This window comes from Oxyura jamaicensis, chromosome 2, assembly GCF_011077185.1.
Source record: "Oxyura jamaicensis isolate SHBP4307 breed ruddy duck chromosome 2, BPBGC_Ojam_1.0, whole genome shotgun sequence".
In the NCBI taxonomy this organism is placed as follows: Eukaryota; Metazoa; Chordata; class Aves; order Anseriformes; family Anatidae; genus Oxyura; species Oxyura jamaicensis.
This window is the reverse complement of record NC_048894.1, coordinates 108,077,727-108,096,646: the sequence shown is the minus strand read 5'-3', so window position 1 is coordinate 108,096,646 and position 18,920 is coordinate 108,077,727. Positions and strand designations below refer to the sequence as shown.

General features: G+C 37.8%; 1 protein-coding gene across 11 annotated transcripts in view; it reads right to left on the bottom strand.

Moving 5' to 3' along the window:
- PTPRM (protein tyrosine phosphatase receptor type M) overlaps positions 1-18,920 on the bottom strand; it is a 480,584-nt gene that overhangs the window by 299,878 nt on the left and 161,786 nt on the right. For all 11 annotated transcript variants that reach the window (XM_035316805.1, XM_035316797.1, XM_035316798.1 and 8 more), the window contains exons 4-5: positions 13,157-13,235; positions 9,949-10,064 (exon numbers count right to left, since the gene is read on the bottom strand). In XM_035316805.1, coding sequence (XP_035172696.1) covers positions 9,949-10,064; positions 13,157-13,235 — 195 coding nt within the window. The remainder of the gene's footprint in view (positions 1-9,948; positions 10,065-13,156; positions 13,236-18,920) is intronic.

Genomic DNA, 18,920 nt, shown 5'->3' with positions numbered 1-18,920 from the left:
AAAACATGTCAGGGGATGGATTGGGGTGGAGGAGAGGGACAGATTTAATTCACTACTTGTGCATCCCCTGTAACTTGCATGTGTCCATACATGTCTTCAGGTATGCACATTTTCTGCATGTTAATGTATATTTTTATTAATTTAAGTAGTTAATTTATTAATAACTGCCAGTGTTTGAGTATTTGAGACAGTTCTAAAATGGGGAAAAATTAACAGGAAGGAACAACTACCTGTTACCAGAAGCTTTCTGTCTAAAGTCCAAGTTTCATATAATCCTTATTAAATAAAAATAATTATGGCTCCCTTAAGGTGGCACTTCTTACTCTCTTTATAGATATAAGGTGCAACGGGACATCTTCAGCAAGGAAGGAAGAGCAAAATCTGCTAATTTTGCAGATTAGTTGAAAACAAACTTTGCCAAGCTGTCTCCAACTCCCTTAAGGTTTTGTTCTGTTGTCCATAACCAAGGCCCTGGTGGACTCCATACAGTTTCCAGTGCATCTCTAAAAGCAAAACTTCTACAGCCATAATTCTTTCCAATTTACCTTTCTGCAAAGATATATTTTGGTCACAGGAGATTACCAAGTAGACGATTATGAGTTTGAAAAGTATTGTTTTGATAAAACGTCTTTCTTCAAGACAAAAAAATTAATACCTATATTACAAGTTTTCAGATTCTATATTCTCTGTATAAGCAGCAACAGTTGATAACTTAGTCAAACCCAAAATACATATTTTAGTGTCAGATGCACACTCTTGGCAGAGCAGCATCTACCTCTCCTAGCCAGGTGATGAAGGAAGTTGCTGAAGAACACCACCCAGTGTCACTCCTTGCAATCCAATGGCTGACTGGCTCTACAGACCTAAGCAGCTCTCTCCCCTCAGTTTACAGTACTCTTTATTGTACTGGATCAAACATTGTTTAGTTTTCTTGCATAAAAATAATCTAAGTTGCCAATGTGCACACACCAAACGTTTTTAGTTTCTTTTTCGTATCACAGTCAGCGATGTCTGTGTTGTTCTGTGGTTTAAAAAGTCTCTGATTCACCAGATGTTTTGATTGATGCCACAATGTAGAACTTTATAGTGGCTTCTGTCAGGTATTTTCACTGGAAGTCAAATATTTTAGGTAACATTTTAAGCTTCCAAAATGTGGTCTGCATCCTCATCACTTAGGAATGGTGGAACTAGTTCCTGAGGTTTAGGAGTGAACTTTTTTCTTCCAATTACCCTTCTATGTATTTATTTAATATTAGTAACAAAACATGCTAACATTTCTTCATCGTTACCAACACCTGGCTGCTGCCTGGTAGGGTATTCTGGGTAGATTAGGAGGCTTCCCCTGTAAAACAGCTTTGCTACCTAGGCTTCTGTGAAGTTTTGGAGCAGAAGAAATGTGAGATTTATTTTTATCTCCACTATTACAGTCTCATACAAGTAGTGTAAGGTTAGCATGTAAATTCACAGTAGCTTCTGCACCACCAAGCATTTTAGTTTTCCAGCTGCGTATTTCATTGGTCACAGTAGCTCTGTGAGCCACCATTGTGCTAAATGGGAAGTGGGTAGAAATAAGATGTCAGTCTAACATCCATCGGTGTTTGTACCGGGGCACTGCCTTAGCAAGTTGGCCTCCATTCTTCTATTTATTCAATGGTTTGTTTTTCTCAGGAACATTCAGAAATCCCTTGCAATAACCAGCCTGGGCAGCACACAGCTGTGGTGGAAAAGATTTCACTACACATGGATGTAAAAACAAGTGGGTGGCAAGTTGGCAATACTCATTTCCAAGACTCCTGACAGTATACCACTTTCCTGATTTCGAGAATTTAGTTTCAAAGCAATCTCAGCACTCAGAGAACAATGCCAATGGTAGGAGTACACAGCACTTCATGGGCCACTCAGCCTCACTGACGCTAGCCTAAAAAAGAAAGGTGGGATACAAGATGGAAAGTCACCTTTACTATACTTTCTTACCACACTCCAAAGACATTTTGTAAATTCAGCTACACATAGTTTACTAATAAAAACACCAGGCTCAACTGTTTCTGCTGGTCAGCTCTGAAATGTCATTGAAGTCAAAACACTTCACAGGTACATCGATATCAAAATGTTTTTCTGTTTCTTACATATGTTATCTCGGATTATCATTAACTCTTCATGACTGTATAACTTCTCCTTGCCTCTGGTACCACTAATAATTGAATATTCTCTATGAGAAATCCTAGCATCACAGAAAAATTCACTGAATCTACATATATGTCAGAGCAAGTCCAGGAAAAAAAGCCTGGCTGGTGTTATCACCGATGGTAGGCTGCATCCCAGTAGACAGAAGAAGAATAGAGAAAAGGATTGCTGTGTGATGAAGCCTTCAGCCCTATGGCCCAGACAAAAGTGATGTAACTTTTTGCAACAAAGCTTTCCACATAAGCAAGGCATTTGTCTTCCTCTATGAGTAAGCACCTAACCTAACAGCTTGTTTATTACAGGAACTGTTCTGGAAATTATGGTATATGTATGGAAAAATGCATTAGATTTCTCATACAATCTAAATATATACTGTCTAAAGGCATAAAGCATGCAGTACATGCATTTGCTCACAGTTAGAGTGGAACAATGAAATATAGATATCTTGTTGCAAGTATTTGGTGTGGGATCTCTAATACATATGAACATATTAAAATTGTATCAAGTTTGATATTTAGAAAGCTGAGATTTGTTACATTTCTTTTTTATGCTTCTCCTTAGGGAAAAAGAATACGTAAATTAAACTAAACCTTTCTATCACAGTTTATAAAAGTTCTTAAAATGTAGAAAATCAGAGCAATTGAAGTTTGTCTCCTATAATTTTACTGTGACTGTGCAAATTTAAGTTCAAGTGGCATTAAAATAAACACAAATCCAAATAAACAATACAGTATTGCATGTAGCTGTTTATAAAATCGGGCTGTAAAAATACTAAGTGAGGAGAAACAGGGATATACTGGTAACAGTGCATTGTTCCGTCGATGCTTCAAAATACCTATTTGATTTTTCTGTTCTTCACTTCTACAAATCATAGGAAAAATAGTTTCTTTTTGCCACTTATACCACTGCCACACAGTACTAGACTGCAGCCTCTGCATCAACAGATGATTTTCTATTTCTGACAATCTCCTAGCAATATACTACACCCTCCACCTAAATTGCTGGAACTTGAGTGGGATCAGAGGTTCAGTAGATCAGTGTTCATTGCTAGCCAAATCCCTATCCTAACTGTTTTGCTGTTCTTCTTCTGTATGCTCCTGTTGCTGAGCATTTTCTGACTCTTTCTTTATGATAAACAAAGTAAATATTGAAATAAGAAGTAGAAACTGACACAAATAGGAATTAACAGAAAAGGCAGTCCAAGATGTTAAAATGGGAGAACAGGGGAATCTAGTCAACTACTTAAAAACAGAACATGTACGTTGGCAAGCATCTCACCTCACCCAAGAAATTCAATTTCAGAAATTCTGTTTTAGTCAAGTTACTAAATGCTACAGACAGGGATAGTGATTTAGGAACACTATCACAAATCCACAGAATAATTATGGTTAGAAGTGAGCTCTGGAGAGAGTTAGTCCCACCCAGTATTTGAACAGCCTAACAACTTTTTTTTTCTAATGTTTAAGTGCAATTTTTTGTATTTCAGTTTGTGCCCATTGCTTCTTGTCCTGACACTAGGCACCATGGACAAGAATGTGGCTATGCCATTCCTACTCCCTCCAAGGTTTCCCTTGAGACTTTCCTTCTCCATACTGGACAAGTCCCAGCTCTCTCCTTTTATGTCAGATCTTCCAGTCCCTTAACCACCATTCAGTGTAGCCATGTCTTTTTTTTTTTGTGTACTGGGGAACCCAGAACTGTACCTAGCATTCCAGACGTGTCTCCCCATTGCTGGGAAGGATCATCTCCCGTGGCCTGCTGGCTGACCTCCTCACGCAGCTCTGGAGGCTGTTGGTCTTTGCAGCAAGGGCACACAGCTGGCTCACAGTCAACTTGCCCACCAGGACTGCCAGGTTCTTTGCAAAGCTGCTTTCCACCCTGTCAGACCCCAGGTATGTACTGTCACATGGGGTTATGCCTTCTGTGGGGCATGACTTTGCATTTCCTTTTAATTAATTCCATAAGGTTCTTTTCTGCCCATTTCCCCAGCCTGTCAAGGTCCATCTGGATGGCAGCACAACCCTCTGGTGTATCAGCCACTCCTCCTAGCTTTGTACTGTCTGTGGACTTGCTGATACAACACAGGATGAAAGAAAGGCACTAAATATACACCGTGGGAAAGAGAGGAAGACAAAAAAATCAACATACTACAAACTAGAAACAATATTAAATGGTCACCAGAATTAAAAAGAAAAAAAATATATATATATATATATATGTTCATTGACACCCTCTTCTCCCCTTCCTACAGGGCATTAATTATCATTCTAACAGCAAAACCACCTCAGGTTCTCTACAAAGAAAACACAGAAAACACACCAGGATGCATATACATCAGGATACATGGCAAAATATTTAGTTGCTACATGTTGTTAAAGTTCTCATCAAATCAATGGATTCACAGCAATTTGCTATGCACAAGGTACTTTGATTAGTCTTGGAAGACTGAGTGGTTTATGAGCTGGAGGAAGAGGGACCTCTTGCACTCCCACAGTACACAAAAGCACCAACAGATCAGATTCAAACTTCCCTTTTTTTTTTTTTTTTTTAATTCCAAAGAACATCTTGAGGCCTATTTCTTTGCTCAATTTACATTACTAGTTCCACCTTTCTTTTTGTGTTACTAAGTTGTTACAAGTGTGTATGATTTCATTTTAACAGGTAAAGTGCTGCTTCATGATCTTAGCACTAGAAAAATATTTGAAATATTTTTTTTCCTTAAGTGTTTCTAGACTTATCTATGAAAATGGAATTAAATTAAAGCCCCAGAAAGTTTACACCATAACAAAAATTCTTATGAAACTCTAGGAAATGGGTTCATCTCCTGGGATATTTTATGCAATGCACATAATCAAGGAGAGGCACACAAAAACACACAAAATATTTTGTACATCCTATAAACATATTTTGTTTTCATAATTTGCCGGGAGCGATAGCATTGGTTCTACACTCTGAGAAGGATGTTTTCAACACTTCTCATTTGTGAGTGTATATACGTATTTCTAAGAAAACAATTTGTTTTCCAGAACTCTCTCTGACACAGAATTTGTATCATCTTTTGAATAATAATTAATAACGCATACAAGTTTTGTGTATAGCGGAATAAAATCTTTCATCTTCTTCATACTTTCAGCAGAAGATTATTTAAGAAAATTGATAAGGTGGAAGACAGTTTTCAGGTGAGACAAGAAAGAACACCAAATCCTTTATTAACAGGCAATAAACTGTTCATGTATGGTAGAGAAGATCTGCCACTAGAGTGATAATGTTGTTACCTTCTTGGCTGCAAATACACTAGCAGATATTCTGCATGTATAAATCACAGGTTTGAAAGGTTTCACCCTCTCCCCTTCAAAGAGCACCTATCAGCCTCCTGCTTTTGGTACATCTGATGCTGTCACTTATCACAGATTAGAGACATCTTCTATTACAAGATCCTGTTGTTATTTTGACTAAGCTTTACTCTTAGGTCTTTATTTTTCCAATAAAGATACATGTCTCAGAATGATATTTTAAAGTAATTATTTGAATGTCAACCACTTTTACAAGGAGGCTAGGAAAAACACATTAATTCACTGAAGCGATGACCTCTTTCTTTCATCAAATGTAGCTTTCCACTGTTTGAGGAACCACCCTCTCAGGAAAGGCTACCTTTGACGTACCCAATTTACATCTTCCAGGTCATTTCCCAGAAGTACTGAGCACTTGCTGTTGCAGTAACATCAGTGGACACTGAACAAGGAAAGTGCTATGGAAAAAGGCTGCAGAGGCACAACTTTTCCCAAGTATAGCCTTGAAAACAATTATTTTAATATTTAAACAGTTTTCATTTGATCATAATTTTAATTTCAGTTACTATTGAGTATATTATCTTGTATATCTAAATATTCAGTACATGCAAGTTCAAACTTCATGCACCTGCAGAGAAGAAAATCTCTGTACTTGTGTATCTTCAGCTTGCAGTGGAAGATACCTACCTGTTTTTAAGTAAACCCCCAATTTTCTAAATTTTATTTTTCTTTGTAAACTGCTATTTAAATTCTTGGCTGGTGCTGGAAAGCAAAATGTTTGTTCTTTCAATATGCAAGGGTGAGTCAGAAGAAGGTTACTTTCAAAAAAGAATTCTACCCTTTTTTCTCCCATAATACTTTTTTTTTTTTTTTTTTTTTTCCTGCCATTTTACTAAATACTGGCTTTAACACAAGTTTTTCAGAAGACAATACCTCAGCTGTTTTCACTTGACCATTAAGTGGTCTGTGTTCCACATGTTCATTTCTTTCCAAATTCTAACTTTGGCTCTCACCTACAAACGTATCTTTTTTCTTTTCTGAATTGTATTTACTTTTCTTGGGACTCCCAACTCTTTTAGTGCCTAGTGCTTTATCTTATTGTTAGCTTCAATGTCTGGGATTTGTAGTTTCAAAGATCAATTAGTTCAATTAAAAACAAACAAAAAAAAAAGTTACAGCAATTGCTACAGTCCTTACAGTGGGAGCCAAACAGCACAGGGATGACATTTTTGTTCAATTATCCAATAGAACAGAAAGAGTCATCCCGTACTGATAATAACCTGTGAGTTTTGGTACCCCGTCACCACTTCAATTGCAAAACCTTCTATTATACTCCAGACTTCAATGTTCCACAGGGAATAAAAGTGGGATAGGCTTTAAAAATAAAATAAAATAAAATAAAATAAAATAAAATAAAATAAAATAAAATAAAATAAATAAAAAGGTGTGAGGGGTGAATAAAACATGACTTGTGAATTTCACTTAGGACTGTTTCAGGGCCTTGGCATTATTAAGCTAAGAAAGTCTATGCCATTTGCAACAATTACTCAGCAGAGAAAAGGAGATAAAAATAACCTACCAAGTTACAATTATTTATTTCTTTTAAGGAATTTATATCCCTAACAGTCCAGCAGAGTGTAAAAAGTAACGTATTTGCTTGCCAGAAAAACCTGTACTACCACACTTGATGTCTACTGCTGCATACAAGCTGGGGGCTACTGTATAAAAGAAATAGAAGTACAAGAGGGAAATCCTGCCAGCACTGGAAGCAATCAGAAATGTTATTGAATGCAGTGGCTCTGCGATTTCACAGGCAATTTACCTGTATTTCAGACTAACAATGTGAATCTGGAAAAAAATGACAGGTATTGAAAATAATTTGGGAGCAAATTATCTCATGATATTTTGGAAGTGCCATGTCTAAACACATTAGAAATATGGACATGACTTACATGGCAGCAATGCTGAAAGGCCCCTGACAAAAATGGGGGTTCCTTTTGTCATCACACAATTGTATTTATTTATTTATTTGTTACCGTTTTCCCTTAAGGGTTTAAAAATATAAGGAAACCATCCAACAAAGAAAAGGCTTTATATTACTAGCAGACAAAGTCAGCATATCAGAGAGATTGCACAACCTGTTTGTAGTACCACTAAAACCTGAATTACCGGAGTGCCAGCATAAATTTTTCTACAGAACAGTGCTCATTTTATTCTGGCTCTAGTGTTCATAAGAATCTCTTTTAAGATGTTCTTTAACTGAATATTGGTTCTACCGCTATCAGCAACCAAAGGATCTTTAATGTTTATTTAACTAGTCATGTCATACAGCATAGAAGATACCGTGTTTTCTGACAGCTGTTACAGATAGCTGCATTGTACTCATGGTCCTGTGGCAGTGGCATGAGATGTTAGAGGCAGGCATACATAAAATTCATCAGTATCACACCATGAAACCAGATGCTCTCATTAACTGAGGGAGGACTCCAGCTCTGGGGATCTTTTACCCTGTAGTGACCTAAGTATGCTAGCACACAGCTATTGGTGAGAAGCACACAGCTATTGGTGTGTATCTCTTAGCCCTGGTTTGCGGTATCCCACACATGGAGCTGTCCGACCATTCTTAAAGCAAACATCTGTGGAAACTGGCAAACAAGTACAAAAACAAATCCAAGCAATCCAGGAGATCCTGTTAACTTTTAAACTGTTCTTATACAAGAGCACAACTGGAAGCTGCACACTCTTGGACTGATTACCAGAGGGAACTGCAGCTATATGGGCAAGCTAAAAAAACATTGGACACGAAGAAGGATGAAATTCCTCAAAAAATAGTTGGCAGCAGTCAGTCACTACTTTCTTATCCTTCACATGGAGAAAAAAATCTTCTTGTAATCATGTATAAGCAAAGGATCACTTAACTAATTTCAGCAACGATATTCTGGTATCAGTATTGCTGAAATCACACTGCCATAAAACCTATAGAAAAAACCTACAGAATTGAATCAGGATTTCTCTATAATGAATTCTCACCTCAATTTGACAAAAGAGCATTATGCAAAAGTTCAAAGGCTCTAGAAAGGTTATCACTGACAATATAACAACCTATTATTTTCCCCATACGTGCTAAATTCTTTTCATGACTGGAAAATCATGCTTTCACAAAATCTCAGTGGCTTAGGGAAGACAGGAGTCTAATTCTCCCATTTCAACATTATAATACTGTCTTTAAATGGCTGGAGAGTTAGAGAAATGTCAGCCCTATATCAGCACAGGTTGAAAATGCCCATACAAAGCCAAATAAAAACAAAGGAGACTTCCATTGCATTTTGATCAGGCTCTTTGTGTAGACTTTACAGTTCATCGTTCATATACAGATAACTACATGTTTTTGCTTTTCAGGTGGTTTTACTTATTTGGGTATTAGTTTTCCTGTAACTACCCATATGTAGTTTGCAATATGTATACAGAAATATAACTACCCAGCTTTTTAACCTGTCCTACATATTTGAATCATTTCCAAAATGCTTGATGAAATTGTGTACCAAGTGCAAGGTGAAAGGCAAGCTATACTAAAAGCCTGACATTGTTTAAAAGACAGAAACAAAAATAGATAATTTCATCTCAAAGTCCCACCTGTTACTATTGCTTCCTTTTCTCCTATCCCTTCCTCTCCATATATCACAGCTCCATCTGACTGATCTCCAGAGGTGGGCATCTTTATTTGCTTCTCATAGACAACATCTCAGATCTAGCATGTTTTTCACATATGGAAGGTAGAGGGATCTGGAGGTTGGTATATACCTGACGCTAAATCTAAATACAGACTACTGCTTGCAATGGAGAGCAGATAACTCTGGCATGATAGCAGCAAGACAGCAGTAGAATTTGCATCCCGTTACTAAAAGAGATCAAGGAAAATGCATCTTTTTGATGTAAGGTTACACATACAGACAAGGAGTTGTGGACAGCCTTTAAATGAAGATCTGACGTCTATCTAGTAGCTACATTACTGAGTAAGTAAAAGTTACGGGCTCAATGACATTCTTTGCGTCTCTAAAGCAGAAAGTCTGATTTAACTGCCATACTGGTCTTCTCCAAACTTGAAAAGAAATAATACAATTTTAGCTGAAAATACTAGCTTAAAAAGAGGTAGAGGCGAGCCAAGGATATTATTATGTGTGATATTGCAGTTAGCCAGGGAACATTAGGAGAAAGCGATGTGGTCTTCCTTATGGAGTTAGCGTTTATTCGTGTTCTCCATAGATCATGAATAAAAACCAATCATGAAAACAAAACCAATATAATTTTCTACTACAGAACACCTACAGCAGTTCACAGCAGTTCAAAGGCACTCTAAAATATAGTATTGATCAAACAGACAGCTCTACCATTTTTCATATGTTTTACAGTTCTTTCACAGTGGAGAACTCCCCTTCCCCCCAGACCTCAGTGTATTAAGAAATAAATAAATTACCTGTAACCAAAGTCTGTCACTTGAACTGTATTTCCCATTGGCAGTACACTGAAAAGTAGCAAATTGTCCTGCATTGACTTCCACACTCTGAAGACGCAAGAAATGCGGAGTTTTTGCTGTTGAAAGAAGAAAAGGTATTGAATTTATGCAACATGGAAATACTGGCTATGATTAATACAAGGAACGTATTTAATGGCCCCACTTTAAAAGATTAAAATCACTTACTAGACATTATACTTTAGATTGTTTTAATTTTATTCTTTTATTGTTCTATACCTGGGAAAAAGCAGGATAGAAGGGTGCTATTTAATTGTTCCTGCTGTGTGAATTACCTTAGCTCAGCATCCCTTTTGCAATAACAAACTGTATTAATACAGATGATATTGAAAACTAATTGATGTTTTGAACCAAAATCTATTAGATACTTACATTACTGACTAGACAAAACAGTAAGAAGTTGAGTGATGTTGTCAGGGAAACAGGTATTTCTTTTTAACCAGGTAGTATCTATAGAGGAGATGCTTTAGAATTGTAGCATACCAAAACAGCTAAAATGCCAACATAACGCTTCTCACCAACCACAACTATATTCTTTAAATACAATTCTTTTCAACAACACTGCAGAAAGCCAAAATACAATGCATCCTCCATCCCAATGCTTACTTTTCATTTAGAAAGAGTAAACACTCACAGTAAAAAAATGAAAGCAATACAGCTGCAAATAACCTAACAAATGAAACAGATATTCAAACAAGAACCATGTCTACTGAAGGAGGAAAGGCAGCATGTGTATTTCTGTTTTACTGGGAAGAGTCAACAACATGACACAGAAAAGATAGAAATTTGATACAGAAACTCACCCTTGAAAAGGCATTATTGCCCAGCCATTCAAATCCTAATGCAGACAAGGAGAATTTTTGCACTGTCTATACTAGCAGATAAGCTAGGCACGGAACATTGCTTTCAGTCATAGAAATGTTAGTACTAGCAATAAACTAAGCAACCAAACACGCTTTCTAGCACAGCACTGCAACTGTTTAAAGTGTTGATGACATTTTCTTAGAAGAGCTTATCACTGGGACAAATTACAGTTTTTTAGGAGTATTTAAACAACCAGCTACCAGGGTTCCAGAAAACAAATTATTTAATATCCAGCATAAGGCAGTATAAGAAGCAGGAGATGGAATAAAATCGCCCAAGTTAATATTAACTACAGGAGGCAATGTTTTCATAATAACTGCTGTTTTAGAAAAATTATTAGACACAGTGCTTTTCTTTTTTTTTAAGCACTTCCCAATGGAATTAGGACAGACAGACTTGAGGCCAAAGTCATCCTCTTCTCTGCCCACCAGACTGTTACAGTCTGACTATCCGGTAAAATTATCCAGCAAGTTCCCCATTTCTCAGTCACTTTTTCTATTTCTTTTTCTTTCCCATCTGCTTTTACCCTACTTATTTTTTAACTCAGTCCTCCTGAACTCTGGAATTATGCCTTTCTGAATTACGAGGTATGGTGTAAGTAGAAAGGGTTTTTCATTTTTTTAAAAAAGCAAACACACACTTTGATGAAAAACCCCAACCAACCAATCACCACAACACATGCTTTTTGTGTTCTACATGCAGGCTTGTTTACTACTTGGTCGTTGTCCATACTACCCTGACAACTCCCTAGTAGGTATTTTTCCCATTTCAATTTTTGTTTAAAAATTTGATCATTGCAAAAAGTATTTCTTTCAGTCAATATACAGGAAGAATAGTCATTAGAAGTCTTACAAAGTTTTATATACAAGACAGTTCAATTCCAATTCTCACACTTTTTTCAGTTTTCTTGTAGACAATGTAACTAGTTTGATGTCTTAATGAAGCATAGAAGCATAGAATCACTTAGGTTGGAAAAGATCTTGCAGGTCTTTTCCAACCTAAGTGATTCTATGCTTCTATGAAAGAACTGTTTCATTAAAGCTTCTGTATTGCATCATTGTCAAATTAGAACTCTAAAAACTACGGGGTATAACTCAGTCTTCCCATCAGTAAGAGCTACTTGCAGGTTTACAGAACAAATGCACAGATCAAACCTCTCAAAATCTGCATAACGAAAATTATTATGCTGATAAAGTGATGCTTTAGACTTACCCTAGCCAAAGCAAAGATACAAATTCAAACTGCAAAAGCACAAATACTGCCTAACAACATGAGAGCCTGCTGTGTTTATTAGAACTAAGTGATTCAGAAATAACAGCTGCTGAGTCTGCATTACTGTCTCCATGCTTCGAGAAATGTCTGTGTCTTCTTGTCACTAACACTAAAACAATTTTTATAAGGTGCTCTAATATTAACTGATAAATCAGTTTTGATTTTAAATTGCTGCTCTTACTTATAAGCCACAAAGAATGCATACAGGTACAATATATCATAAAAAGAGGGTAAACAATTACACAGAATTTGGTGCCTTTTTCCCCACTTGGTTGTTTGGCAGTAAGACTACAACCTACAACTTAATGTATGACTTTAGTAAGCCTTATTTAACCAATAGCAATTATATGAAATAATTGTTTCTGTAAGTAGTCTGTTAAAAGATACCTGTATTATTATATGAAAGCTTTAATTCACAAGGTTTTATTTTTAAATCAGTTTTAAAAGAACTTAGGATAGTTAAGTATTACACATCCTTAATAAGAGGATAATGAAACATAATTGAAAAATAAGGAATGCAAAAAACGCAGAAATTTAGCTATTATCCTGAAGCATACCTGAAAAAGTATCCTAAATCTTGTTTAGTAAAGCCACAGCCATGAGCCATCTGAGTTTTCCTTCCTTCTACGTTTTGAAAATGTAGTCACATACATTCAATTCAGCTCTTGCATTGCCTGTCCCCCTCACTAATGCCTCAGCTTATGGCTATTGAATTTTTGATGCTGACAGAAAGCTGTTCAACAAATCTTCATGATTCTTGTTCTGAAGGAGTCGTTAGATGACCCAGGTAGGGTCTGGGGTTCATGCCTAGTGCTCTACACAAGTTATATATAGGATATATTTTCTAAGCCAGTGCAGTGTTCATACGTTAGCAACATTATGTACATACTCAGCTTATTTTTATAGAAGTGACATTGTTTTCTGACAATTTCAGTATCATTTGCTCAACATTTATTGAAGCACAGTAGCACATTCGGTTTAGAGGGATGACTTAAAATAGTATGTAGGTACTTACTACAAGGATGTCCTAAAACTTTCACTTCGTCAATGGCCACATATCCAGGGTGACCTGAAGTTACCACTTCAAAAACAACCTGAGAAGTGAGAAGAGAATTACAGTTAGCAGTTTGGTAAAAGAGGAAATATAAAAATACTTTGTTATGGAAAAATACACCAACTCTTTCAACATGTTGAGAACTCCTTGAAAAAAGCACAATCAGAAAAGCTTCAAAATGTGTTGTTGTTATTAAAAAGGGCCAGAACATAAATCACATTTTTGTGTTTATTCTGTTTTTGGAGATTTATCAGTGTGGTCATACATAGCTCACAATGAGAAATAACTACGCTCTCTTCCCCCTTATATTTGGTCTGCTACAATTGTTACCTAAAAATCATCTTAAGTATTAAAATTCATATTTTATTTTTAATAAATGGCAATTCTGCAGTATACAGAGCTATATACAGTATCAGACATAAGCATACCTATTTTCATGAATGTATTTTCCACGCTCTTAATCTTCCACCAAATGCAGTGAATTAGGTTAAGCAGATCCATATGCCACAGTTTGTTTAATGGCTATAAATAGGTCACAAAATAAATGGACTGTTCTTGTCATTTGAATTAAGCACACTCAAAAGTAAACCTCTCCAAACTTTGGCAGCCTTAGCTTTAACAGCCCAAGAATGTTTATATGGAATAGAAGAAAATGCGCCAGTAACATTCGCAGGTACATTGCCAAAGCAATGGACAAGAAGTTCATGCTCAAATCCAGGTTGTGATTTATTATCTTTTTTTAAAAAATACTTCCCTTTTGCTTGGAAAGTTAACCCTGATTTCCTCTTGTAACTAGTCTTATAAAGCACACTGAGGACGGTAAAGTTTCAAAACTACTTTTCACATATATATTATATATGACTTTGGAATAAATGTAGAAGGACACTGTGAAACATAATCTTTACTGCACTTATTTCAGCAGAAGGTGATACATAATGCAAACACGTCACAAGGACAGCATACAGCCCCATAATAGTATATCATGGTTTCCTGCTGCTAAATAAACACTGGTAGAACCCTGATCCTGATTTTAAAACAAACCTTGAGGTGAGCTAGTTCTTTTATCACCTCTTGCCTCTGCTTTCTCTAGTCTTTCTTGTTGCCTCATCAATGAACACTAATCTTCCTCTTTTCTCCCAGATATCACAGGACTCTTCCTAAACTCTGTCCGTTTCTCTTTCTAAGTCACCCACCACACAGTTTTTGCAGAAACAAGTTCTGCAAGACAGACTGCTCAGTCACAACCCCCTGAGAAGGCTTGTGGCCTTTTAAATGTCTGAAGGTACTCTGATGGCACTCAAAGCTGATACTGCCAACCCAGAAGAACAAAGTGTACAGGCTGCTGTTGGCCTTCTTGGCCACCTGAGCACACTGCTGCCTCATACTTAGCTGACTATCAACCAATATGCCCAGGTCCTTTTCTGCCAGGCAGCTTTCTAACCACTCCTCTCCCAGCCTGTAGCGCTGCTTGGGGTTGTTACGCCCCTTGAGGAAGGCTCTGCAGGAGGATCTAGATAGGCTGGACTGATGGGCTGAGGCCAGCTGTATGAGGTTCAACAAGGCCAAATGCCGGGTCCTGGCACATGAGTGGTTGGAAAGCTGCCTGTCAGAAAAGGACCTGGGAGTATTGGTTGACAGTCTGCTGAATATGAGCCAGCAGTGTGCTCAGGTGGCCAAGAAGGCCAACAGCATCCTGGCTTGCATAAGAAACAGCGTGGCCAGCAGGGCTAGGGAAGGGGCAGGACAGTGCTGTGAACCTGCAGTTAATTCAGGGATGTTACAACATATCAGTGAAGAATAGGGAGTAGACAGCCACATCTCAGAAATCGTGGAGAAGTTCTTGGGGAATTATGCTGCCACTAAGAAAGTCACTGAGCAAACTCAGTCCAAATGGTGAGGTAAAGACCAGCCAGCAACAACCCAGAGGGCTTGGGACAGCTGTGTAAAAACCTTTTTGTTTCTCTCCTGTATTCCCTGGTTGCTTTGAGTTTCCTCTGTGAAGAAGGAAAAAAAAAAAAAAAAAGAAAAAAGGGAGAAGGAGGAGAAAGAAGGAAGAGAAGGAGAAGGAGGAGCAGGAGGAGAAGTAGAAGAAGAAGAGAAAAACAAGAAGAAGAAGAAGAAAAACTAAGCTAACTGCCTAATTTTTACTGAAATAGTTTTTTTTTTTTTTGTTTTGTTTTTTATTTTTGGTTTATTTGGTTTGGTTTTGTCTCTTTGGATAACTCACTACAAGGAGATCGTCACAAAGCCACCTGAAAAGTCTACTTGAACCAAAATCCTATCACTGCAGAGGATGGGAGTTTTTTCAGGCTCTTCGTTTTCAGATATTTTTGCAGAAACAAACACCTTTGAAGCAGTCAGCCAAATCCTAAGTTTTCTGCTAAAAATATTACTGTCAGATAATGGGGATTTAATTTTTTTTTTTTTACAAAGCTTATTAAAAGGGCCTTTTACAAAGAATTGTCTGACTTCCAACAAAACCAAATACTTAAGTAGAATATCTCAAAATAATTTCTGCAATTCATAACTGGGGAGCTTAGCTACAGGTTCTCTGATAAGTACTTCATTATTGCAATATAATCACAGAAAAAGCTTGTAGATCCTGATCACAAACCAGTTCCTTTGGTTCACTAGCAGAAACAACAATCTTGAAATTATTAAGTCTTACGACTTAGTATTTATGACAACAGAGAATGACTCAATGAGTGATCTAAAATATTCTGCTTTATCTCTAGACAACATACCAAAAATGTCATTACCACAAATAAGCCAAGCAATGTATGAAGGAACTGCCAACTGGACAAGCTATTAAATTACAATTATTGTCACAAAAGAGGGCAAGTTCCAAAGAAAAGTAATACAGGTCGAAATATTGTCAGTTTAATCAGGCTTCCATTAAAAGCAATATCCAAGATGATATCAACCTATCTGATTATAAGTTTGTGTCTTTTCTGACAGAAAACATGCTTTTTTTTAGCAAATGGAAAGAGACACTAGAGCCAGAAGTGACATAGCATAGCCAAAAAGACATCACTGACATGCCTTTTTCTTCAAGAATGCGACACATACCACAAGTAATATAATTTCCCATCTGTTCACAGGCTGTAAAATACTACCACCTTCTGTATCCAAAGCCACTATTCTGTTTTATCGAAATTAATAAATTAAGATTATGGACTAAAAAATCTGCTTACATTAGCGTGTTCCTCTTTTACAGTGAAAAAAAAAAAAAAAAAAAAAGTAATATGACGCTACAGATGGCATGGTTATGAAAACCCCAGTGGGGTTACTGCATGCTGTAGGGGAGTGCTCAGGACTGGACCTTGAAGCACTCCTGGTAACTCATTTTTCCACTGAAAAGCTGTCAGGGTTGTCAGGACTATTCATGGATCCAGATCAGTTCTGTTAATAATTTCCCTAGAAATAAAAACCAGCAACTTATTTCATGTCCAGATTTCTCCAATATATCATATTTAAAAGTCACTTGTTTAGCAGAATTTTGCCTTTTTGCCCCAGACCTTTTTTTAACTTTGCATTTCCTCCCAGCTGCTGCAACGCTTTGGGGCAATATAACAGACTGGTCAAAATAAAGGCGACATCCCAGCAGGCTGGGCAGCCCTTTGATTTTTCAGCCTTATTATTCCGTCATCTTATCAGGCAGGAAACAACTGGCTGAGACACCGAATCCGTCTGTTCAGGAAAAACCCGGGCCGAGTGCTGGCCTGGGAGCTGTTTTACACCCAGGCCTGCCTCCCGGGGCTGCCAAACAGGAAGCAGGGCCGCGGCCTAACACGGCCGTCCCTGCTCCACTGAAGGGCAAAATCAGCCGCTCGTTCCTGCCGCTTCCCCCTTCTATGTAGGAACAAAGGAAAGGGTCTGCTCACCAACGCGAACGCTTACTCCTGAAAATGTGCGACTCGTGATAACTTGCCCGCTCCCCAGAACAATAGGAATAAATAGTTTTTGTTAGCACACAACATCGCTTCATAAATTCCTGCCTTTGTTGTTGCAAAATCACAATGCTTTTAGGCAAAAGGTGGATTGTACCTAATGTAAACACTCCCTACTTCACAGGACTTAAAATAGTCCTTTGTGAAAACAAGGAAGAAAAAGGACTGTTGGGAAAGCTCCATAACGTCAGGCTCCTTTTCTGCTCCCCGGGAACCGGGCCGAGACTCCTGCAGCGCGCATTACACCCTGCCAACAGCACGTGCTGCCTTCTCCTCGCTGCCGGCTTTGCTTTACCCCCACAGTGTGCTTTTGCTTGGTTATATTGGACACCAGCGATTACAAAGGTGCTGGGACGTGGTGATGTCTTGCAGCCCTGAGGGTTGAGCAACTTCTTTCTCCCTTTTTGGACCTGTCCTAGGACTGCCCCCTTGGTTACTGGGGCTACGGCTGCCTCTTCAAAGGCACCTCAACGGAGGTTTCTGACCTGGTCCTTCACAGACCATGCACAAACCTCTCAGAGCTTATTTACTTGGGCTCTCAGCAGCATTGCCACACCTACAACATGGTTAGGCCTCACTGGTTACGAATTTATTGTATGCCATTTGTGCCCCCATCTATCACTCCTACACAACTACCATTCAGCACTCAAAAGAGCACTTCAGCATATTAAACAACATTTAGGTGGCTGCTGCCAACCTGAGACTCCACAGAAACCTCTTAAGGGTGAACAGCACTAAAAACTGAGCTCGTAATATTCAGGCTTATTACATCCCGCTCTTCTTGTTTGTTTTTAAATCAGTTGTGGTTGAACATTTCTCTACTAAAGGCATGGAATTTTTCTTGGTTTAGGAACCAGGGATGGGAAAAAATACCAGGTCCTTGTTTATATGACAAAAAAAGCACGTCTGCTTACTCTTGGACCTTTTTACATCGCTGTGATTGTTGTTTTTTTTGTTGTTGTTATTTTTTGTTTTTGTGGTCTGCCCTGATGCATCTTTCTCAAAATACCTACTCCTAAATCATACAACTCAGTGAAGAAGAGCTATTTAAGATTTGTGACCAGTAGTGGTTCAAAAGGCAATATGCATTTCAAAGTTTCTTTTGAGTTCAAAGCACAGTTCAAGGACCGTAGGCGTGCAGTTTAATGCAGTGCATGCAACACAGGAGAACGTGAGCATGACCTTCACTTCGCAAGAAGCTTCATTCTTTGTCCTAGCTGGTGACTGAAGTACATTGCATGAACAGAACTCCAAGTACAGCCTGTATAAAGCAGGGTCTGAAAGAAATGCAAGTTTAAGTCCAGAATTGAAAGGCAGGTTGGATCTACTGCTTCTTATTCCCTAAACTCCCAATTTACAGGGGAAAGTGTCAGACTGGTAAAGGGTAAATCTCATCTTAGTGTGAAGTGATGTCATGTAACTTCTTTGTGTCTTTACTGAATAAGAATTCAGGAATTACTGTCTGGCACTTACTCCATTTTCTAATTTCAGCTTCCGAGGAAATTATGTTTAAAGAAGGTGTAGTAGCATATAGAGTAGCATACTCCACTGGAAATTATTTTTAGTCATTTCAGTTCCAATTCTGGATTTTAAAACTTCAATGTTTGTTGTTTTATTTAATTGAGATTTGTTTCAGCTCAGTGCTGCCATGACTAACTCCCAGCAAATTACAAAACAAGTAATTCAAAATATAGAAAGTGACAGAGGGATAATGGATAACTTGCTATGGTGCTGTGCCAAATAGCCTGCTTGCAGGGTTTGGAGCTGGAAACAAA